General features: G+C 35.2%; 1 protein-coding gene across 4 annotated transcripts in view; it reads right to left on the bottom strand.

Moving 5' to 3' along the window:
- Positions 1–25,051, bottom strand: part of LOC135203866 (carbohydrate sulfotransferase 11-like) — a 70,755-nt gene extending 45,704 nt beyond the window's left edge. Inside the window, exons 1-2 of one of the 4 annotated variants that reach the window (XM_064233816.1) lie at positions 24,919–25,051; positions 14,551–14,992 (exon numbers count right to left, since the gene is read on the bottom strand). In XM_064233816.1, coding sequence (XP_064089886.1) covers positions 14,551–14,895 — 345 coding nt within the window. In that variant the 5' untranslated portion in view covers positions 14,896–14,992; positions 24,919–25,051. Of the gene's footprint in view, positions 1–14,550; positions 15,039–24,830 lie in introns of all 4 variants that reach the window. The other 3 variants (XM_064233815.1, XM_064233814.1, XM_064233813.1) reach the window with 3 other exon arrangements.
- Positions 25,052–25,911: the final 860 nt, after the last annotated feature.

Raw genomic sequence — 25,911 nt, 5'->3', positions numbered from 1 at the left:
ACTGAATAATTCCGGATTTCAAAGCAAATAATCTTAGCGTTGTTTACACAAATATAAGCTCATTTTTTATGCCAGTCGCAAGGAAGGAAAAATTATTTGAAAAAAGAACCTGTAAATGCTTTATTGGGCTTTTATCCTTGGTTGTTGAATATACGTAAATAAGCGAGAAAAAAAAACACATTAATATATGAAGATTTCGGAAAGATTACTCTTGCAGTGACCTTGTTCGATTCTGTGCTTGAGCCTAAAGCTACAGTCATTTTATTACCAGTAAAATCCTTTTACAAGGATGCGGAGTTGCTTTCACTCGTGTCAAGGATATGCAGCTTCCGCTGAGAGAGAGAGAGAGAGAGAGAGAGAGAGAGAGAGAGATGGGTTGCGTGGAGGATAGCCGTTACGCACGCAAAGCAAAGGTCTTTATTGATTACATAGATTATTTGGCGTCTCAACGCAATGAGCAAAGAGCTCTGTCTTCCTTTAATGAAAAAATGAAACTCAAAAATATTTCTTTTAGTTATATATATAATATTTTATCTATAATATTTATAATATCTTGTGCATGTGTAGTTTATAGTTTCATCTAAGTTGGAAATTTATGAAAGTCTAAAATATCTTTTTATTAATAACATATAATATTTTTATCTACAATATTTATAACATCTTGCGTATGCGTAGTTGATAGTTTTATCTGAGCTGGGAATTTATGAAGGAATTCTACCTCAAGTAACGACATGAATTTAATTTCCAGTCGGTTATCGTGAGCAATGATAAGAATTGACAACTGAGATATTTCGTTATCAGAGAGGGATGAATAATTATTGTTATGAATTCATTAAGAATATATATAACGGTAGGTTATAGTAAAAATGCTTGTTTTATTATATAATATATATATATATATATATATATATATATATATATATATATATATATATATATATATATATATATATATATATAGATATATATATATATATATATATGTGGAAGGAAAACTGCCCAATTATGCGAAGTCTTTCTTTGTTTGCGACCTATTTTAAACAAGGATTGTTGAATACTCACGGATCTCCGGTAAGATAGGCATTATTTAATATGAATCAAGAAAATTACAGACTTCACGGTGCCATTTCAAAACCAGCCGAGAGAGAGAGAAGAAAGTATTTCCAACAATTTTTATGGTAAAAGTGAAAGGACTAGTCAATGTCACAAACCATGTCAGTGCAAGTGATCCAGAAAAAATTCAAATCTTGAAGTGTGCAGAAGTTCCCATTTTAACACCAGGGTTTAGGGACATTCACGCTCAATCTACCAGACGTTTTATTCTCCAGTTAAAGGTCAACGATTAAGAGTATTCAGAATGTTAGGCTCGTACATTTTCCTTCCTGAGAACGAGGCCGACGGAAAGCGAAAGGAATCCTACCAATTTCTCAGAGGGGAAGCCAGAGACTTTTGGTGTCTGTCTCTCGGTGGCATCTGAGTACCAAAGGATAAACTTCACGTTTGGCATTTTTGCTTCACAGGCGAGTGGGCATCCTGACCAGCCTTCCAGCAGCAGTCCTACCTCGTCACCGCCTTCTCATTTCGTTTGACCTCACGAGAAAGGCGGTCCTAATTTCGTAAGGTCACTCGATCCAGGCGTCGATTTCCTTGTGCTCAAAATTAAAGAAGAAGAAGAAGAAGAAGACGAAGGAGAAAAGAAGAAGAAGAAAAGGTTATGATAGCTTGTCGACCTAGAGATAAGCTTATACTTTCGTTGGGGTGAATGCGTACAGATTACCGCCTTTCTTCCGTTATTTTTTGCACACGCCCGGAAGATAGATAGGTGGGAATGTCGAGAAAATTCGGGTTCAAGTGATGGAAAGGAAGGTCGAGTATGAACGCAACGGGATGTAGGAAGAGCCGTTACAAAGTCCCTCAATTTAAAATTTTAGACAGCTTATCCTTCATTATGAATATTACCCTTCAATATAATAGTTTATGCGGTTACCCCTCAATAAATATTTTACGCCAGTTACCTTTCAACATAAATATTTCATGCGGGTTGCCCTTTAATATGAATATTTTATGCCATTTACCACTCAACCTCAAAATATAAAGAGCTTAAGCAGGTTATCCCTCAATAAATATTTTAAGCACGTTGCCCTCCAGATTCTTCTTGCTTCTGCTCTAATGCTTTTATCTTTTATCACATTTCTCTCTCTTTTCACATTCCTCCTTTATCAGCAGGTGCTCTCGTGTCCCCATAATCTGGCCCCCGTACCCTCGTGATCTGGGGGCTTTATGGGCCATTGGCCATGGGTACGAGTGCTTTTGTATCAAGCTCAAAGAGCGCTTAGACATGACACCATCAACAGCTGCCATGTCGTACATTAAAAGCTATATTTTTGTTTCACGCTAAAGACTGTTATATCCTGTTTTAAGTAACTGACTTTGTGATCTATTAAATATCGGATTAACTGCCTTAAATAATTTAAATTTGAAGACTAGATTTCCAAAATTTATGAAAGTGTGGCAAAAAATTAATTTGCTGAAGAGTGAGTAAGCCTTTTGGTAAAAAATACATAAATACATACATACATATATATATATATATATATATATATATATATATGATATATATATATATTTCAAAAATTTCTTGAATTTATTTAAGGCAGTTAATCTGATATTTATGTATTGACAAAGTCAGTCACTTAAAATATGACATAACAGTCGTTCCCTAGAAACAAAATTATCGCTATTCTTTTTTAATATATATATATATATGTGTGTGTGTGTGTGTGTGTGTGTGTGTGTGTGTGTAAGCTGTCAATGTGCTGCTTAGTAGTATCTCCATAAAACATCAAGTTCTTCTGCAAACCTTTACTCCCAACTATAAATGAAAGCTTGTAAAATTCCCTCTTCAATTTTAATGCAATTCCTAATGTTATCTCCTTTGTGACCAGATCAAGAATGTTGAAGCATTCACGAAGACATCTTTCACATTCGCTTGGTCTTTCGTCACATTCTGAAAGATTGTGTTTTCTTCTCTGATATTCTTCCAAGAGGGTTGATCTCCCTGACCTCCAAGAGTGGCTTTCTGTGCTCATTTTGAGCAATTGAGTCGCCGGCAGAAAGATTCATACGGTAATGATTTTCTGAAACCTGCCTCAGACAGATGTAGTAGCATCTAAGTGTGTTTGGCTTGAGTATAATAGGGTATGATTTTTTTTTTATTTTTTTTTTAGGATTTTATTTTCAATGGTGCATGCTTTTTTATATACATCACTTGAATTTATTTTTTTCATTTAATTTTTTTTTTCAGTGGTGAAGTTAGTTGAATTTATTTCTAATTTATAGACAATTTTTCTGCGTATGGTTTTATTTACTTTTAGGATTTTGTTTTTGTGGTATATCTTTAAAATTTTCGTAATTTGAACTTGTTTTTGAATTACAGGCAAACTTTCTTCTGAATATACATATCTTGTAATATGTATATTATCGCCTCCTTTATTGTAATGTTATTTCTATACTTCTTGCAGAACTCTGTATTGATCTATCAGTTATGTTTAATTTTCGATCATCATCAAATACTTATCTTTGATAACTCTTGCAATGTTTTAATCAATTAGCATCCGAAAGTTAAATACCCATACTACCTTAGATTAAATAGCAAAATAGCTTTATCATACTTAATACTAACTCATCAATGCCCCTCAAGTAATCTAGTTAGTTTCTAGGAAACCTCTGACTATCTAGAATATGCTAGTACCATCTTCAACGCAGGCGTAGTCTTATTGTTCTTAATATTGTTTTTCTATTTTGGGACTTTTGCAGTAGCTTTTCTAATGCATTTGAAGTATATTTTTCTTTAGAAATTTTAACTTTGTCTAGCAGCTTTATCTTATATTTATTTGCAATCATATTTCTTTTACGTCGGTGTCCCTGAGAGGGGTGATAAGTAATAGCTAAGCTTTTAAACATCGTGTTTCAATTATGTTTAAGGAGAATAACACTATCCATGGCTTTATCCCTTACCATCATGTTTCAATTATGTTTAAGGAGAATAACACTATCCATGGCTTTTCCCTTACCACACTTTCTTGGGATTCACAAGAACACTGAAAATGGAGAGACAATACAGCCATCGAAACTATAGATTTGGCTTGCAATTTAAGGGCACCTTTATCAGGATTCAGTGTGTTAGATATTTTTGTAGAGTTTTAGAGGCAATCATGCGTAAGAATATAGAAATCTTTTAACTTAAATGCTGATGATTTCTTCCTAAATATATTTGTGGGTACATTTACAGTCTTACCAACAGCGCTTAATACACTTGATTTTACCCATGAAGAATGGAAGAGATTCTGAAATTTAATATGGGATCGCTCCATTGATAACGCGGTAGTAGATGGGCTTCTTAATAAATTCTGTTTTTTTTTTTTTTATTTGAATAGTACTGATAAAAATGTCTTATTTTTCTTCTTTATACTTTTACTCCTCTCTCTATTTATCTTTATCTTAAAACTCTTCGGATTGCCTATTCATATTCTTAAAAGTATCTGAAAATCTATGCTGTTCTTTTTCCTCAAAATTTTTCAAAATTGGCTAAACTCGTTCTAAAAGTTAAATGAAGCTATTGTCAATCAACAACTTGAAACACGGTACATTTCTGTGCATATGAGATTAGTTTCTTTCATACGAAAATTATAAAAAAAAATACATTATAATATAAAAATTCAAAATTACTTAGGGAGTTAGGTGTGAGTTCGTGAGATGTGTTAAATTGCGTTTACATCTGATAGTTCTCGTTTTTTTCTGCGTACGTCCTCGTTACTTTCACTCTGACTAACAATCAAAATTCAAGCCTCGATCTTGCAATAATATATTTACCCCCAAAACCTCATCCATCTTTCATTACTTCCTAACGAAACTTTTGACTTTCAGAGATTCGCTCATTTTACCCCAGAAATGGAGCAATATTCTTGTAACAGGACACAACGTCTTTTGATGTTGTGCTTCTTCCTGGCAATTTATTTATTCATTTTTGTAGAACCTGGACGTAAAATTTCGTATACCGAAAATATACAGATTTATCGCAGTGCCGCAAAAGGGTAAACCTTCTAGCATGCAAGACCTGCCTTCTTTTTGTAGCAGTTCAGATCTGAAGCGTTTTTGCCGCCCTGTTTGAGGACTTGGGAAACCCACTTGCTTTCGAGATCCAAAAACGGGTTTGTTGTGTTACCAAGGTCCCCTTCTTCTGCTTCTCTGCGTACTTCTACTGCTCGTCCAACTCTTTATCTTCTGAATTTTTCTTTTTCGTCTCTGTGTTTCTTTTCTCCTTGTTTCTTCTATTGGTACCCCATCATCCGATTTATTCCTCTGTTGTTGTTTGTTTTATTTATGTACATGGTGTGGTTCTTTTCGTAAAATCTTGCGATTTTTTTTTTTCATCAGATCATAAACCATTTGGTTTCGTAAACTTCCTTTGATATACTGTATTAGTTTTTCGTATCAAAACCATACTCATAACAATACAAGGTTACCGCCTGCTTTGTGCCTTGGATGGCGTACTGTAGACAGCACTAAGGGCACTTTGCAGGGGGTGTATTTTTTGAGGGCCTGGCCACTAAATCCTTAGCTTTCTGCCTTTACGTTTTAGCCGTCCAACTTCTCTAGGTTTACCGCAGTCCAGTGAGAATCTAGAAATGTGACTGAGTAGCTTTATAAACTAACTTTTAGGATATAATATGTGATATACAATATATTATGCCTTCTGTGGCTAGGTCTGTAATGTAGTGGAATCAGAAGCAGAAGGAAGCCAGTTTGAGTCTGTCTCAAGTTAATATGTCAATATAATACTTATATATATAAGCAAATAAACATATTCACTATTGCCAACCTGCAGGATGTTTATGTTCCTTTAAAGAAAGAGAAGTCCTTCTCCATTCCATAATGGTTTCAGGCATGGATAAAAAAAGGACTGGAACCTTGAATCCTGGAACCAGGAACGGGGAACCATGAACGGTGAACTTAGTATAGACCTGGGAAATCTGAAGTATACAGCACTGACGATGAGGTTCAAAAGTCTATGGAGGAAAATATGTAAATATATTGGAAACTGAGATTCAGAGGATATATATTGTTATTCTATTCAGCCTCCTCGTCAGTATATAGATAAGCAGTCTGTGACAGAAGGAATAACCGAATAATAGATCAGTTGTACAAAATCCTTCATGGAATCACATTCCGTGGGTTTTTTTATCCCTTCAAGTATTATGCGTTTGTGATTGAAAACTTTATTTCATTTTCGCCATACTGAATATTCTAAACATATCTGGAGAATTTTGTCCTGGTTTCTTTAAATATTTGCGTTCCTTTGAAATGAGGTTTAGAATATTGGGGAAATCTTTCCTTTTACTTAGAAATATAGAACTTTTTTAATAGAGGACAGCCTTCGTAATTTATTTTCCGGTATATTACAGATAAGGCTAGTTATCATCATTCATAATGAAGTTCAAGCGTCTATTTTGTATTGATTACAAACAATCCGAATCGTCTATTTCGTAGTACGACACGCTTCCATGCAACATGCATCAGGTATAGCCTCCTAATCTCTAAGTAAGTAAGTGCATGTTGAGTAAGTCTCTCTTGCCATGTGCGTGCAAAAAGAAAAAAAGAAAAATGGCTTGCACAAAAACACAGTGGGACCGTTAACCTAAATCTGGAAAAAGCATATGTTGCTCCAACAGCCGAGAAGGGGACAGGGAAAGACTACCGAAGCCGTTGTTGGAGCACGAGTGGTGGGGAGTAGGATGTTGGAGATGGGGGACTGAGGAGCTGCCTTCTGGAGATGGAGGATAGGGGTTTTGGATGGAAGGTTGAGCCATGTTTGTAAATTGGGGTTTGGTTTTTCATTTTTATTAAGGGAATGTAATTCAGAGGGTCAGGAGGTTTCCTGGAAGAGTCCTGGGAATGAGGAGAGGTTGTCATCCTATAGGGGGAGGGGGGACGGGGGGGAGGGGGGGATCGTGTAGCCGGAGTCATCTAAAATGATAGTTGTGTACTACAGGAGAGAGAACACCTGTAAGTAAACAGGGTTTCATTCGCTTGAGTTACAGTGGATTACAGGAATAAATGAACCTACAGGTGGCCAGGGAATTAATTTAATAATAATAATAATAATAATAATAATAATAATAATGATAATAATAATAATAATAATAATAATAATAATAATAATAATAATAATAATAATAATAATAACAATAATAATAATAATATTAATGGTAGCAATAATAATAATGATAATAATAATAATAATAATAATAATAATAATAATAATAATAATAATAATAATAATAATAATAATAATAATAAAGCTTTCCTCGAACTCTCCTTAGTTCCCCTAAGTGGCTGATTTCATTTTCAAATTGTTCTCTTTTATTGGCCTGATTGTGATACTAAAACTCAATAAAGTTCTTCCTTTATGCTGTGAAATTTACGATGCTTTGGTTGAGTGGGTATTCGATTCAATTCAGATTTTATGGTCTCTTTGCGAGTGAATATTATTATTATTATTATTATTATTTTTTTTTTTTTTTTTTTTTTTTTTTTTTTTTTTTTGCTCTATCACAGTCCTCCAATTCGACTGGGTGGTATTTATAGTGTGGGGGTCCGGGTTGCATCCTGCCTCTTAGGAGTCCATCACTTTTCTTACTATGTGTGCCGTTTCTAGGATCACACTCTTCTGCATGAGGCCCGGAGCTACTTCAGCTCTAGTTTTTCCAGATTCCTTTTCAGGGATCTTGGGATCGTGCCTAGTGCTCCTATGATTATGGGTACGATTTCCACTGGCATATCCCATATCCTTCTTATTTCTATTTTCAGATCTTGATACTTATCCATTTTTTTCCCTCTCTTTCTCTTCAACTCTGGTGTCCCATGGTATTGCGACATCAATGAGTGATACTTTCTTCTTGACTTTGTCAATCAACGTCACGTCTGGTCTGTTTGCACGTATCACCCTATCCGTTCTGATATCATAGTCCCAGAGGATTTTTGCCTGATCGTTTTCTATCATCCCTCAGGTTGGTGCTCGTGCCACTTATTAGTGCAAGGTAGCTGATGTTTCTTGCACAGGCTCCAGTGGAGGGCTTTTGCTACTGAATCATGCCTCTTTTTGTACTGGTTCTGTGCAAGTGCCGGGCATTCGCTTGCTATGTGGTTTATGGTTTCATTTTTCGTATTGCACTTCCTACATATGGGAGAGATGTTATTTCCGTCTATCATACTTTGAACATATCTGGTTCTTAGGGCCTGATCTTGTGCCGCTGTTATCATTCCTTCAGTTTCCTTCTTTAGCTCTCCCCTCTGTAGCCATTGCCAATTGTCATCGCTGGCTAGTTCTTTAGTCTGTCTCATGTATTGTCCGTGCATTGGTTTGTTGTGCCAATCCTCTGTTCTTTCTGTCTTTCTCCTGTCTCTGTAATATTTCTGGGTCTTCGTCTACTTTTATTAGTCCTTCTTTTCCCATGCACTCTTTAGCCACTCGTCTTCACTGGTTTTCAGTACTGCCCCCAGCAAGTGCTCTGTTTTCGATGTTGACGCAGTCCTCTATACTTAGTAGTCCTCTCCCTCCTTCCTTTCGTGTTATGTATAGTCTGTCCGTATTTGCTCTTGGGTGTAGTGCTTTGTGTATTGTCATTTGTTTCCTGGTTTTTCTGATCTATGCTGCGGAGTTCTGCCTTCGTCCATTCCACTATTCCTGCGCTGTATCTGATTACTGGCACTGCCCATGTGTTTATGGCTTTTATCATATTTCCGGCGTTGAGTTTTGACTTGAGTATCGCCTTGAGTCTCTGCATATATTCTTTCCTGATCGTGTCCTTCATCTCTTGGTGTTTTATATCTCCTCCTTCCATTATTCCCAGGTATTTGTATCCTGTCTCATCTATGTGTTTGATGTTGCTCCCATCTGGTAGCTTTATCCCTTCAGTTCTCGTTACTTTGCCTTTTTGTATGTTGACTAAGGCGCATTTTTCTATTCCAAACTCCATCCTGAATGTCTCCAGATACAATCCTTACAGTCTGGATTAGGGTATCTATTTCCTTGATGCTCTTACCATACAGCTTGATGTCGTCCATGAACATCAGATGGTTGATTTTGTTGCCTCTTTTCTTGAGTGGTACCCGGCATCCATCTTCTGTAGTACTTTTGTCATGGAATCATGGCTACTACGAAGAGTAGTGGGGACAGTGAGTCGCCCTGGAAGATCCCTCTCCTGATATTAACCTCTGCTAGTCTTTTTCCAGAGCTTGTAAGTATTGTATTCCAGTTGCGCATTGTATTTTTGAGGAAGCTGATGGTATTTTCCTCTGCCCCATATATTTTCAGGCATTCTATTAGCCATGTGTGTGGTATCATGTCGAAGGCTTTCTTATAGTCTATCCATGCCATGCTTAGGTTGGTTTTCCTTCTCCTACTGTTCTTCATTACCATTTTGTCTATCAGGAGCTGGTCTTTTGTGCCCCTACACTTCCTTCTGCAGCCTTTCTGTTGGTGGGGATGGTGTTTGTCTCCTCTAGGTAGTTGTATAGCCTTTCACTGATGAATACCTGTTAGTAACTTCCACATTATTGGTAGGCAGGTGATAGGCCTGTAGTTACTGGCTATATTTCCCTTACTCTTGTCTTTTTGTACTAAGGATGTTCTTCCTGTGGTCATCCATTTGGGTGCTTGGTGATTTGAGATACAATGCTGGAGTTGTTCTGCTATTCGTGGGTGTAGGGCCTTGAAGTTTTTGAGCCAGTATCCATGGACTTCATCGGGACCTGGGACTTTCCAGTTTGGCATTTTCTTTAGTTGGTGTCTGACTGTGTCTGTCGTGATGTCTATGAATCTTTGTTTTATTCTCCCTGTTTCTTCTTCCTTGACTTCCTGGAGCCATGTTGCATGTTTGTTGTGTGATACCGGATTGCTCCATATGTTTTCCCAGAGTCTCTTACTTGATTCGGCTTCAGGAATTTCTGGGTGGTTGTCTTCCCCTCTTAGTTGGCTGTATAGTCTTTTCTGGTTGGTTCCGAATAGTTTGTTCTGTTGGTATCCCTTATTCCTGTTCATGTACCGTTGGATCTTGTGTGCTTTGGCCTTAAGCCTCTGTTTTACATCTTCTATTGTGTTGTTTTATTAGTCCCCTCTCTTGTACTTTGTATTTCTCGTTGAGTTCCTCCCTTGTTTTCTTGCTTCTTAGCCTTTTTTTTTTTTTTTTTTTTTTTTTTTTTTATTATTATTATTTTTTTTTTTTTTTTTTTTTTTTTTTTTTTTTTTTTGCTCTATCACAGTCCTCCAATTCGACTGGGTGGTATTTATAGTGTGGGGTTCCGGGTTGCATCCTGCCTCCTTAGGAGTCCATCACTTTTCTTACTATGTGCGCCGTTTCTAGGATCACACTCTTCTGTATAAGTCCTGGAGCTACTTCAGCCTCTAGTTTTTCTAGATTCCTTTTCAGGGATCATGGGATCGTGCCTAGTGCTCCTATGATTATGGGTACGATTTCCACTGGCATATCCCATATCCTTCTTATTTCTATTTTCAGATCATGATATTTATCCATTTTTCCCTCTCTTTCTCTTCAACTCTGGTGTCCCATGGTATTGCGACATCAATGAGTGATACTTTCTTCTTGACTTTGTCAATCAACGTCACGTCTGGTCTATTTGCACGTATCACCCTATCCGTTTCTGATTATCATAAGTCCCCAGAGGATTATTTTTTGCCTGATCGTTCTTTTCTATCACTCCTCCAGGTTGGTGCTCGTGCCACTTATTAGTGCAAGGTAGCTGATGTTTCTTGCACAGGCTCCAGTGGAGGGCTTTTGCCACTGAATCATGCCTCTTTTTGTACTGGTTCTGTGCAAGTGCCGGGCATTCGCATGCTATGTGGTTTTGGTTTCATTTTTCGTATTGCACTTCCTACATATAGGAGAGATGTTATTTCCGTCTATCGTTCTTTGAACATATCTGGTTCTTAGGGCCTGATCTTGTTCCACTGTTATTATTCCTTCAGTTTCCTTCTTTAGCTCTCCCCTCTGTAGCCATTGCCATGTGTCATCGCTGGCTAGTTCTTTAGTCTGTCTCATGTATTGTCCGTGCATTGGTTTGTTGTGCCAGTCCTCTGTTCTGTCTGTCTTTCTCCTGTCTCTGTATATTTCTGGGTCTTCGTCTACTTTTATTAGTCCTTCTTCCCATGCACTCTTTAGCCACTTGTCTTCACTGGTTTTCAGATATTGGCCCAGTGCTCTGTTCTCGATGTTGACTCAGTCCTCTATACTTAGTAGTCCTCTCCCTCCTTCCTTTCGTGTTATGTATCGTGTGTCCGTATTTGCTCTTGGGTGTAGTGCTTTGTGTATTGTCATATGTTTCCTGGTTTTCTGATCTATGTTGCAGAGTTCTGCCTTCGTCCATTCCACTATTCCTGCGCTGTATCTGATTACTGGCACTGCCCATGTGTTTATGGTTTTTATCATATTTCCGGCGTTGAGTTTTGACTTGAGTGTCGACTTGAGTCTCTGCATATATTATTATTATTATTATTATTATTATTATTATTATTATTATTATTATTATTATTATTATTATTATTATTATTATTATTATTATTATTATTATTATTATCCGTTTTTTTAGTATATCACAGCCCTCCAATTCGACTGGGTGGTATTTATTCCGGGTTGCATCCTGCCGCCTTAGGAGTCCATCACTTTTCTTACTATGTGAGCCGTTTCTAGGATCACACTCTTCTGCATGAGTCCTGGAGCTACTTCAGCCTCTAGTTTTTACAGATTCCTTTTCAGGGATCTTGGGATCATGCCCATTGTTCCTATGATTATGGGTACAATTTCCACTGGCATATCCCATATCCTTCTTATTTCTATTTTCAGGTCTTGAAACTAATCCATTTTTTTCTTTTCTTTCTCTTCAATTCTGGTGTCCCTTGGTACTGCGACATCAACGAGTGATACTTTCTTCTTGACTTTGTCAATCAACGTCACGTCTGGTCTATTCGCACGTATGGCTGTCGGAGTGGGGGTGGGAGGTGTTGACAGGCTCTAAATTGCAATATAGAAAAGCAGAATCATAGAGAGTAAAAGAAGGTTTTCTGTTAATGGCCCCTGTGAGCTTGTTCCATATGAATAAGTTTCGTCTGCTGAAACAGCTCTCACAAGCGTCGTTAAAATTTAGTTGTAAGACTGAAGACGATAGAAAGGCAATTGTGAAAGCGTTTGGACCACTTGCGTCTCTACTGTTGTGTTACGGTGACAGCGATGGTACTGAAGATGCCAATAATAATGTGTGTGTGAGAGAGAGAGAGAGAGAGAGAGAGAGAGAGAGAACCATTTTTTTTTCTTGTCTCTGCATGCACGCATGCGTATGCGTGTGCGTGCGTGCGTGCGTGCGAACTCGGACCTCATGATTATCCCTCTGCACGTGCTGAGTTCAATTACCACTGTGATAATTCCAGCAAATTTTCACCGCTATAATTTCATTCACTTTTTATAAATTCATTAGATTATTCTAAGCGAATTTTGTGACATCTGAAATTAATTATTATCCAGATAGCAATGTTTCCCTTGGTTGAATCCAGAAATCAATTTTATTATTATAATTATTATTATTATTATTATTATTATTATATTATTATTATTATTATTATTATTATTATTATTAGTGAACATATGTAAAACTCAACACACAACAAGAAAGGCAGAGCAGTATGCTTAATTATGTATTGTAAAACCGCTATACAATAAAGTTGCATAAGAGGAGAGATTGGAAGCGCAGTCAGACAGGTGATTGGAAGAGAAAATTAAAGTAAGAGGCAACTGGAAAGTAAAGGAACTTGAAGATTTGGTGAACTTATGAGAATGAAAGAAAAAAAATACGTTAAGACTTTATTAGGAATAATTTAAGATATCCTTTGAAGATAAGGGCAAGCACAATTTACTCTTGAAAGGTATATATATATATATATATATATATATATATATATATATATATATATATATATATATATATATATATATATACCTTTCAAGAGTAAATTGTGCTTGCCCTTATCTTCAAAGGATATCTTAAATTATTCCTAATAAAGTCTTAACGTATTATATATATATATATATATATATATATATATATATATATATATATATATATATATATATATATATGTGTGTGTGTGTGTGTGTGTGTGTGTGTGTGTCTGTTTGTGTGTGTGTATGTATGCACATATATAGATAGATAGATAGATAGATCGCCGTTTGTATGTATAACTGAATCACGAAAACATGGAACGTGATGAATATATAAACAAAGACAAAATCCACGAAGGAAAGGCAAACATTGGAGTACTGCAAGGCCTTTGCCTTCATATCCTTTACTTAGCAGACTGAAGAAATATAAAAATAAGTTTAAAAAAGAAAGCTCGTATCAACGACAGATGGGGATTACATGTATAATTAAATTCCATATTGCCTAGAGTATTTTAGGATTACCTTTGTTTCTTTCTCTATGAGGTTGATTTGGGATCGCGTCAAGATTGTAATAAATAATTGCTCCGAAGCAGTTTCCCAATTCTACCACAAAGCATCTCACGACGGAATGAAATTGCATCTATCTGTGAAACCCTCATTGCCATTTTAATTACTTTGTTTTGAACCATGCGAGTAAATAAACTAAAGTCCATAAACTAATGCTAATTTCAAATGATAATTATTTACCAGTTACAAGTAGGATCCTAAGAGGTCTATTTGGTTTACCCTTCAGGAATAAATTATGAGCTGTTTGCTACCTTGATAGGATCTCTAATTATAAAGTTACTCGGCAAAAAACATTTGCTACGTGTCGGGCTTAGAGACAAGTTTTCGAATAATGATTAGTGTAGAATCTAAAGTGATTATGGCTGAAGGCAGAAATATTAAGAATGCTTTCCCTTTGGCTTCAATGTACATCTGAGTATCTTATGAATAAAGACAATGTTTAAGGGGGTCTATAGTCTATAGAGTTCAAGGGATATCTTAGATAATATAATCAACAATCTCAGTCATTATTTATCATTGCACTTACATTGCTCTTAAGAAGAATTTTAAAAATATCAAAAGAACCTAATTGAAAATCAATTCCAGCACTAAATGGAAATTAGCCTTCACTGATAGAAGTAACACATATAGTATTAATAGTTATGAAAGTACTCTGATTTACCAAACAAAACTGAGCTAGGAATTCCCATCCGGTACCAAAAGGGTATAAAAATTCATTTATATTAGTCATAGTAGCAGCAGAAGCCGCGTTAATAATGGTTATAGCATTTGCATTTTAAAAACATTATTTAGTATAGATATCACAAGCATGTTGAAAACAAGTCGGCGACTGTAAGTGAATAACACACCAATGACAAATACTGAATGATCGTATGAAGTACGGCCAAGGCTACCAAAATGTTGACCGACTGGTTTGCAACCTGTTCGTGACATGTGGGCGATAAGATGCCGACATTTCAAGACACCCACTTACCTCCTTCACCCACTCGTAAAGCGTCATCCGCTCCTCCTCGGCCATGAGTTCCTCGGCCACGGGTTCGAGGACGACAGCGAGGCAGAAGTAGATAAGAATGCCCAGCACCCACAATTGCCACCTGGGTAGAGTGATTCCCGTCGCCCGTAGGACGCCTCTGGCTCTCTTCAGGAAACTGGAGACTTGGTCCCCACACAAATGGAGTCCAAAGGATGGTCCTTGTCCGTATCGCCTCCTGCTGGAATCAGCCACACCTGTACTTCCTCCCCCTCCCCCTCCGCTTTCCAAAAGACGGTATCTGTTTGACATAATGAAGCGCATTTGGGCGTTGTTGGGGAAGTTCATTGCAGAATTTGCAGGCGTTATGATGAGGACATAGGCTCGTTCTGATCACACTTTTTCGATTGTCATTAGAATACGATTTCAGGTTGTCATCTGAGTTCTGCTTTCCGCATCATCGATGAAAATGCATAACAATTAATTCAGAGCTGAAATTTGTGTGTATTTCGTGATGGATTTTAGTGAGAACTGTTTTTTATATGAAGGTGATTATAGTTAAATCAGGAACTCGACACTCAACAATGTAACATTCCTTGGATATTAATAGAAAAAATACAAAACTTTCATATGTGTGTGTGCGTGTGTGTATGTGTGTGTGTAGCACATGTATGTAATCACCTGTACCTACTGGCGAAAGCACATTTAAATTCATTTAAATACTTTCATACCTTTCATATTCAATAATTTCCACTTCGACATAGATTTTGGTAAAAATTCTATAATAAACTCTTTAAGAGACATCGCAACTGACCTAATCACAGCCTCTCACCGAAATAATTATGCTTTTGTCTTAGTTACATACCAAGTAGAGCTCTATCACTTACCCAATCCTTAAAAGGATTTTATCACTTGCAAGGTCATCCTTTCACACGTAAATCTTACACACACACTCCACCAATTTTAAGAGCTGACCCATCACGATTCCCCAAATCTCACACAGAGAAGACAATTTTAAGAACCGACGCCAATCACGAAACCGTGTCACCAATCTTCTGCTTACGCCACGATCGTGATTTGCCTAATCCTTGTTTCCCTCAGCTGTGCCTTTCAGTCTATCTGTTACAACCGTTTATGAGCATACTTGTATTTATTCTTATTCTATTCTTATTGTCTTAATTATCAAAATTTACTCTTATACTTCAAGAAAATCATCTCTTGGTAACTTAAAAAAATATAAATAAATAAACAAAACTAAAAAAAAAAAAACCCTGTGAGTTACAGCATCACATTTTCGTAAACTGATGGCATGGATCACAGGTGACAGTGCAGTTTGGGAGACGGACCTTTTACGGAATGAAAGTAAGCCATAAACCAAGACAGTTTTATGAAGACCTATCACACATGAACTCGCTGGCACACACACACACACACACACACACACACACACACACACACACACACACACACATATATATATATAGATATATAATATATTATATATATATATATATATATTAATATATATTATATATATATATCTATAGCATTATTTGACTGCATATATGTATTTACCAAATAATCCTAGGAAAACCATTTAAGTCAGAATTGATAAGTAGAAGAAATTGTTTCTCTCTCTCTCTCTCTCTCTCTCTCTCTCTCTCTCTCTCTCTCTCTCTCACACACACACACACACACACACACACACACGAACTCGCGTGCGCGCAACGTGCATAAGTACTTTAGTTTACGCATTATGAAACAGAAAACGATATCCAATGAAGTTCCATTTTCTTCTGTAGGATTTTTCAACGTGGTAGACACAAGCAGTCATCTCAACCTCAATTTACCGTGAATTTAACATCAGCGTAGGATTAAGTTTCCAAATATTATATATATATATATATATATATATATATATATATATATATATATATATATTATATATATATATATATATATATATAATATAATGTATAACTGAATCACGAAAGTTTGGAACGTGATAAATCCATAAATAAAGGCATAAGCCACGAAGGAAAAATAAACCACGGAGTTTCTACAAGATCTTTCGACATTCAACGTCCTTTACTCAGCAGACAAACTGACTTACATGAGGAATTGACAGTACAGGAAAGCTCGTATAACTGACAGATAGGGATTATAAGGAGATTAGTACCTAAAATCCGGCACACCTGGAGAATGAGTAAGCTTTCCAAACAAGCATACATTGGGTACAATTTAAAAACAAAAAGATTAAGTCCCACTGCTCAGACACAGGGACAAGACAATTAAAAGATTATACAGGGCGACAGCTGACCAATTTATATCTTTGGTAAACAAAAACTTATTCACAAAACATTAAACATAGCTACATATACAACGAAGATATCTCTAAGGCAACTAATTTGTATTTAAGTCTGTAATTATATCTTTGAAGTCAGTCTTAAACATGTTACAAATACAAGGGTATAAATGAAACAGGGTACGACTAATATTATAATTACAACGGGAAGTAAGTTGTATTATGGTAGATTCTAAAAGATTTCGTGATAAGACATCTTTTGATCTTGCAATTACTGAACTACCAATCCAATTTATACGGTGGTTGTTTTCACTTAAATGAATGAATATTGCATTAGATATTTGCCCAGTTTTTACAGAATATTTAAGCTGGTTTAATCTTACTTCTAAGCCCTTGCTCGACTGTCCGAGATAGAAAGAGGGGCAGTCCATACATGGAATTTTATATATTGTTATTGCTTTTCCTGGGGCCAAGATTGTGTTGTAAACCTATCAAGTAATCAAATATGTGAAAATGTTGTGAGTGCGCTTGGATATGGTTTATCTTTCTTTATAACGAGTCGACTGTCTGCTTTAAGGATTGCGTCATCCCTAAGTAAATTTGAAAAATATTGTGATCTTCCACAAAATCATGTTGACATAATTATAGGTATGGTTTACGGAGCTGCCAATGTTAAGCATGAAAGTAACTTTCCTGCTCGCTATAAGAAAAGTTTGACCGATCTTAAAAAGGACAATACTATCCACATTACAAAATGTGATAAGTCAAATAGTATAGTAATTTTAGATAAAGCTGACTGCATATCAAGCCCTACTGGATGATGATGTGACATATAAAAAACTAACAAAAAATCCCCTTGATGAAGTCATGAAAACTTTAATAGCACAGTGAAAAATATCCTTAAAGATAAAACAGAACTACTAGGCAAATTGTCAGTCAAATCTCCTTCGTTACCTTACCTGTACAGATTAGTCAAAATGCACAAAGAAAATAACCCTATGCGGCTTGTTATCAGTACTGTTGGTTCAATTTTATATAAACTTTCGAAATATATCATTAAGATCTTGTCCCCGTTACTTGGAACCATCTCCGATTCTCATATATATAATTCTCTAGATTTAGTTGATATATTAAACAAAATTACTCTTTGCCCCACTGATAGATTCGTTAGTTTAAATGTATGTTCTCTTTTTACTAAAGTCCCGATAGACTCTATTTTAGAATATCTTAGTAATGAACTAAATCAGCATGAATTACCTCTACCTATAAGTCACATTATTTCACACACTAGGTTGTGCATTTGTGATTGTAAGTTTATATTCAATGGTAAATTTTATAAACAAATGTTTGGCATGGCAATGGGCAGCCCTTTATCACCACTCCTCTCAAACTTGTACATGGAATTCTTTGAAAAACGCTACTTACCTAACATCATTTATATTCCTGTAAAGTGGTATAGATATGTTGATGATATTTTAGCTGTTCTGCCTACTGGTATTGATGCAAATGATTTACTCTCTAAATTAAATAACCAGGTACCATCGATTAAGTTTACTCTAGAATTGAAAAGGACAATTGCTTCCCTTCCTTAGATGTTTTGATACATAGAGAACCATTTCAATGTAAATTCAGTATTTATAGGAAACCAACCAACAACTTAACTTGTGTTCATTTCTATTCAGGCCACCATCCTAACATCAAAATATCAATTTTTTCCTCTGTTTTTACGAACATTGCACATTGTTAGTCCCCAATGATTGGATCAAGAAATTGAAGACATAAGAAAAATAGGAAAAGATTTATGTTATCCTTCACATATATTAGATATTTGTTATAATAAAGCCCACAAATGTTTTATAGTATAAGTAACACGGAGAAAGAAAATTCTAAGAACATTCTCAGTTTGCCTTGAAACTATTAAATCATTGTTAAAAGCCTTTAAAGTCAACCTTGTTTTTTCCTATAATAAAAGATCTAAATTGGTCACCTGTCGCCCTGTATAATCTTTTAATTGTCTTGTCCCTGTGTCTGAGCAGTGAGACTTAATCTTTTTGTTTTTAAATTGTACCCATGTTTATGCTTGTTTGGAAAGCTTGCTCATTCTCCAGGTGTGCCGGATTTTAGGTACTAATCTCCTTATAATCCCTATCTGTCAGTTATACGAGCTTTCCTGTGCTGTCAATTCCTCATGTAAGTCAGTTTGTCTGCTGAGTAAAAGACGTCGAGTCGAAAGATGTTGGACAAACTCCGTTGTTTATTTTTCCTTCGTGGCTTATACCTTTATTTATTTATTTATAATAAATATTTACCTATATATAATATATATATATAGATATATTATATATATATAAATATATATATATATATATATATATATATATATATATATATATGCTACCAAAGTTCTATTTTTCTTGTATAAGATTTTAACGCAGACACAAGTAGTTATCTCAATCTCAATTTACCGTGAATTTGACAGCAGCATAGGATTAAGTTATATATATATATATATATATATATATATATAATATATATAAAGCCATAAGCAATCTCATAAACAACAAATGGCCTACAAAATGGCATGTAATTGCCCACAAAATAGTCTTCTGTAACCCATCTGTCTGTTATTACCTCTGTAACCAACGATAGATTTGATCTTATTATGTCATTTACAATTTATCAACAAATGTTTAGAAAATATATCATATAAATATATCAATAGGATACTGCTCAAATTGCCAATTACGTCGAAACACGATGGTTCCTAACCTGGAGAGGTATTTCATGTCTTTTCATGGGGGTTAACACAACTTATTTTCCTAATCCCTCCTTTTATGCCTAGGATTGATGAAGAAACTGATTTGCTGACTTGCAGGCACCGTGGTTTTACAAAACACAACATTACTGTGACACTGTGTCCGTGTATAAGACGCAGATATAAAGAACTACCACAGTTGGTTACAAAATTCTTCTGCAGAATGCTTACCACGACGCTACAGTTTCACTCAAACCACACTGACAACTTCAGATTACACTGCACGATTTAGTTCTGATATCTAAAGTTTTTCCTAAGTCAAGTCGACAATTCCTTTTTCCTAGAGAGAAAAACTTCTAGTTTCTTAATTTTCTTGTTTTTAAGCTATCTTATTTATTATGTTGTGTTCAGGGCCATAAGTATTTGAAGTATTGTCACTAACACATAGGTATTAAAGGTATGCCACGGATACATTAGGTATTTGAGGGTATGTCACAGACACGAAGACAGAATACGCCCTAAGATTATATTGCATGCAAATGTGGACTATTTACAATTTCAGGGGTAGAAAGTTTAAGCAATCATATGCATAAATGAAATGATAAATTTCTCTGAGCAAAAAGAGAACTGAGGATAGATGGAGAAATAAACAATTAATCTAGTTGCAAAGGGAATTATATTTATCTCTCAACTGAGTGAGATATGATATAGACAAACATTTTACGGAAATGGTGACAAAATGGTAAAGGTAAAATGAAGAATTTATAAAGTAAAAAAAAAAAAATTAATAAATGAATTGAAAGGGAGATAAAGAATCTATCACACTTTGAAAAACAGATTTATTGCCATTTTTTGGTGTTAAGCATCATAGCATCATGCTTTCTATTATTCTATTTCTATTATATTCCATTTAATTCTAAATATTGTCCCTTTTTCCTTTGTGTCTAAGCTTATGAAAAAAATAAGCTGCCTAACTAATCAACCTGTGTCTTGAAACGTTAGAGGTAAACTGCTCTTGAACTCCAAAACATAAATCGATCTTAAAACCTCTTCACCTAAATCAGGAAGATCAACGACATAAACCTATCACCTCAGATCTTCACAACACCTGGGCGTTACTCTTCGTAAAGTATTCAATTTAGACGTATAGGTTTTGACGTCTGACCGGGACGAAGACGTGGTTTTGCAAACATATTTGTTTGTTCTTTTTAAATCCTTTGAAGCGGTGAAGTGATACGGTGTGTATAGTGTCTATAGAAGACTTTTGTATAACAATTTTATATTGTCGTTTTCCCACATTGGGTCACTTCACATTTTGCTTTGCAAGTGACAAGGTTTTATATTCGAATATTTTTTTGAACATATAAAATATCGTATTTTTTAAGCTCTCAAATTCGAAGTATCTTCATCCAGTATGTCACAGCTAACATTATGTATATGCTAGATTCTCCTGCATGTAAAAGACTCATGTAATATTGATGTTGATATGATATTACCCAATACTGGATGGGAGATCTAGAGATATTTTGTTAAAGATGGATGATAAATTGATGCAAGTCAAACGTCCTGGCTTGGACGGTCTACTCTCAAAGGGTATTCCTAGACTCAGGATTGTGAAACTAAAAGAAAAAAAAAAAAAAAAAAAAAAAAAAACTCTTTGTCCAACTTATGCTGAACGTAGATTTGGAATTGCGGTGGTTATGTTGGCCAGTCTCACGGATTTCTGCTTTGAATGAATAATGAAAAAGTGTCAGATCGGCATCGCCAAAAGAAAAAGTATCCTGTGTCTTACAGTACTTGTTTATAAAGTAGGACTTGAAAATTAATTGCAGTAACTGTTCATGACCTTTTGCGCCATATCCCAAGTAACTGTAGGTGTAGGTGTAGGCGTGAGTCAGACTCTGTGTGTGTGCCCTGTGTGTGTGCTTCCGTGCGCTCGTGTGGTCTAACCACTCGGGTCGCGGTCTTGCCTTCGGGTATGACTTGGGTCACCAGAAATAAGAAAACAATGAGAAATACGACGTTTCTTTAGAATTCCGTTAAGTACTTTCTTTTGATGGATTTATTTTATATAATATATATATATATATACTATATACTATATATATATATATATAGATATATATATATATAATTATATATATATCAATTCAAGCTACAAATGTCCTTTAATATCTAAATTCACTTTACTCCCAAAATGATATATTTTCATATATGTACCGAAGGGGAATTTTTTTAATTGATAATAATTTCGTCCCCCCATGGGATCGAACCACCGTCCAAGTGGACGGGGACGAAATCAGGACGGTCAGGGACGCTATCCAATCAGCCAACAGAGACGTCTCTGTTGGCTGATTGGATAGCGTCACTGACCGTCCTGATTTCGTCCCCAGTCCACATTGGACGGTGGTTCGATCCCATGGGGGGACGAAATTATTATCAATTAAAAAATTCCCCTTCGGTACATATATGAAAATATATCATTTGGGAGGTAAAGTGAATTTAGATATTAAAGGACATTTGTAGCTTTTGATGGATATATATATATATATATTATATATATATATATATATATATATATATATATATTATATATATATATATATATTATATCAAGGGAAATCTCTGACGGTATTTTTGTCATATTTCTGCTAGAATCCTACATAACAATAAAGCATGAACATCACTGGGGTAAAAATGACACTGGTAATAAAATAAATATTTTGCAGATTTGGAAATCTAGAGTTGGCCTCTGTATGACGTATGCAATGACGTCATGTTCGCACTTTACGCCATAGATGGCGTAATGACGAGCCTTTGACTAACAGTGAAAAATTATTATTTCATTGATTGGTAACTGGTCACAGTGAGGCCTGAGAGCAAGCTATGCTTTTATTCTTAGTTCAAAGGTAATCATCACTTTTGAATACTGCAATAATTAGGAAATACGTATTTATGAGGTCCATTAATTCCATACGAAAGTTATTGCAAGACTCAAAAGTCAAGGATAATTTTTTACACCTTTACCAAGAATTGCAAGTTCTAATGTCAGTATATCTGATATTCAACTCATTCATTTTTCTGTTGCCTCACCTGAGATACCTTCGAGATAAGTTGCATATATCTCGTCAGGTTATGTCTGTACCTGTACTTGTGACAAATTTTTATTTTGTCCGATAACCAGCTTTTGGGCTATTGGCCATGCACAATAACCAGAACGGTTCAGTTTCGGATTTTTTCAAAGAAATTTTAACAGAACTGGTGGTCTTTTTTTTTTTTGAAGAGTGGTTGAAGAATGATAAGAAATTTTATCTTATCATTCGGAAATTTTTGGTTCGTGATCTAAAGGATAACGGGGAATGAATGTTGTTTGTTTATAAGGCAGGGTTAAGATGGGTATATATAATGATATACATATATATATATTATATATAACATATATAATTAATATATATAATATATATACAAATTTTATAATATTAACTTACATAAACATTACATATATAATATTATTATATATATACATATATACATATACATATACATACATATCATATTATATATATACTATATATACATATAATACATATAATACATATACTCTATATCATATATATATATATATATATATATATATATATATATATATACATATATATATATATATATAATATATATATATATATATATATAATCCTAAAATATCAATTACGCTACAAACATTACCCTCATTAAAGTAATTAGCTTTCCTGAAACAATAAATCTTTTAATTTAATTGAACGACATTTAATGTAGACGAGCAAATACATTATTATTCCTGTTTAAACTTACAAGGCAACACATCAAGAGGCACATTGCGATTCTCAGTTATTCTATGAACAATTGATCGAAATCTAAAGTCCAAGAAGCACCATGGAATATATCAAATATCAAAGTGAATGGATTTGCTTGTTTTAGGGTAAACTGAACAAATTTATTCTTCACTATTCCCTAAGTATGAATCATACAATATCATTTCCATATAATGATATCATATTATCGCGTTAAATGAGAGTATACGCCCATGATTTGTTACTCCTATGATAATTCTGTCTCTTATTTCAATAATTTTCATGTAAACATTTAAAAACGTAAAATATGAGGATTCAATTTTCAGCACTTTGTAAAAAATAAAAAAATAAACTGATATCAAGTTATATTTATATGGCTTTCATTGTTTTTATTTTAACCTATTTTCTTTAGAGAATATTATTGCAACATCTCAAATGATTTATCATTATCGAGTCCATGAGTTAAAATAATGAAATGTATGTTATAGGGGTTGGATGAGTTATGGGGGCAAATATAAATAATTGGGAATAATTATGAAATATTGCCATAGGCGCTGATGAAATTTAGGTAACAATGGAAATATTCGTCGTTGGGTTAATCATAAAGATAATAAAGCAATAAATAAGAAAAAAATAATTTTACAGACATCTAAATGACGTCATCAGCTTGTGGTGACGGAATGACACATAAATCTCAAATTCTTTCCCAGTTCTGAGTATTATTTACGTGTATAATCTCTCTCTCTCTCTCTCTCTCTCTCTCTCTCTCTCTCTCTCTCTCTCTCTCTCTCTCTTCTATAGAGCATAGGGCAGGTCGAACAGACCAAAACATGTCAAAAATTAAGGTCAAATGTTACAGTGGGTTGAACCTGTCGTGAATAAAGGAACAAAAGACAGTGAGAATCCGTCTTCATAAGCATTGCACGTAAGCCTAGCTGTTTGATTCACCAATCTACTTTCGAAGGCTTTTTTTTTTTATTTTTTTTTTTTTTTTATTTTCTGGTTTCTAGAGGTCAGGCAGTTAGCACTCCTTTCACCGGACTCTTCCAGGGAATGGTGCCTCAACGCAGTGGCACACAATCCGAGGCAAGCAGTCAAATGCAGCACACACGCCTTGCAACACACGATTCCAAACTCTTCCTTGTCTTCGTCCTCTGATTCGTCTTCAAAAGGACATTTCGGGAGACTACACAAACACAAACACGCCCTGTCCTCAAACTTGAACTTATTTTTTTCAAGATCGTGCATAATGCGGTGGGCGTAACCCAATACATCCTTTAAGAAAAAGTAAATCTTAAATATTTTGTTTATTTTCAAGAGATCGGTCGAAGCGGCAGCTAGACCCATGCACATACACTCACACGGAAGGTGAATGACCCACTCACACACTCACATCAATGTGACGTCAAAACGCTTCACGTAGTCGGCGACAATACCCACAAAAACCGTCTTGGCGTCGCTGCTGACAAACGATCACTCACACTTCACGATGATTATCAATTTTTCCCGCAAAATCATCTCTTAAATCGAGAATCCACAACGACACTTGGAGAAGTAAACACGTGTGGGGTGGCGGCTTTGCAACCGCCACATCTCCAGCCAAGACGGGACGAGACGTATAAAGTCCTCTTGGCCGTGGCCTAGAAACTGGCAACTCGGTAGCGGAGGTTACAAGACGAAAAGTCTCATGCTACTCAATTTTGTAACCTTTCATTTCTTCGAACGTCAGGTCGTCCTTTCTTGCTTTAAAATGGAAACGATAATCTGTAAAATGTCCATTTTTCTCACTCTAGTCAAACATACCTCAGTAACCTAAGAAACGCTCTTGGGAATAGCGACAAGAAAATATCCGCTAAACAAATCTTACCACTCGACACCGCGTCCCCGTAACGGGACTTGGGCGGTTTTCAGCACTGATAACTCACCTTCTTACTCTTAAAAAATATTATTTATGGAGGGCAGATGTTTTTTTTATCATTATTATTATTTTTTTTTTTTTTTTTTTTGGCTGATGTTAGACATCGTGATTCAAATACTAGTAAGGAAATGTAACCTCGCATGTTTTCTTTTTGCTTTTCTAACCTTTAAAAGTCAGTACATCGGAGAAGGGAACTGGTTACAGGGTTACTTTACAATTTCTTTTTAAGAAAAATTATGAAACCGAGGATCAAAATATCACAGAAAATTTATGATTAACAGCTATATTTTGAGGATAAGTCCCTAAGTACACGTATACCTTTAATATGGGGGTAAAATTAGTCAACAAGGAATTATTATTGACCCTGCCTGACTGACGTCACCTCTCCCTTAGGCTAGAATACATCCACCTGTTCCAGGGATGATCTTGGCGATATACCAACCGCTGAACACTGACCTAAATAGGAAATTCCTCTGGATTTTCGGTTCCATATTTCAGTCGTCCATTAACGAATAAAAGGACGGGTTAAATTGGCTTTAAGTCTAAAGTCTAAAGT

The sequence above is a fragment of the Macrobrachium nipponense genome, chromosome 44, assembly GCF_015104395.2.
Source record: "Macrobrachium nipponense isolate FS-2020 chromosome 44, ASM1510439v2, whole genome shotgun sequence".
NCBI lineage: Eukaryota > Metazoa > Arthropoda > Malacostraca > Decapoda > Palaemonidae > Macrobrachium > Macrobrachium nipponense.
Note: the sequence above shows the minus strand (reverse complement) of the source record. Positions and strands in the feature narration are given on the sequence as shown.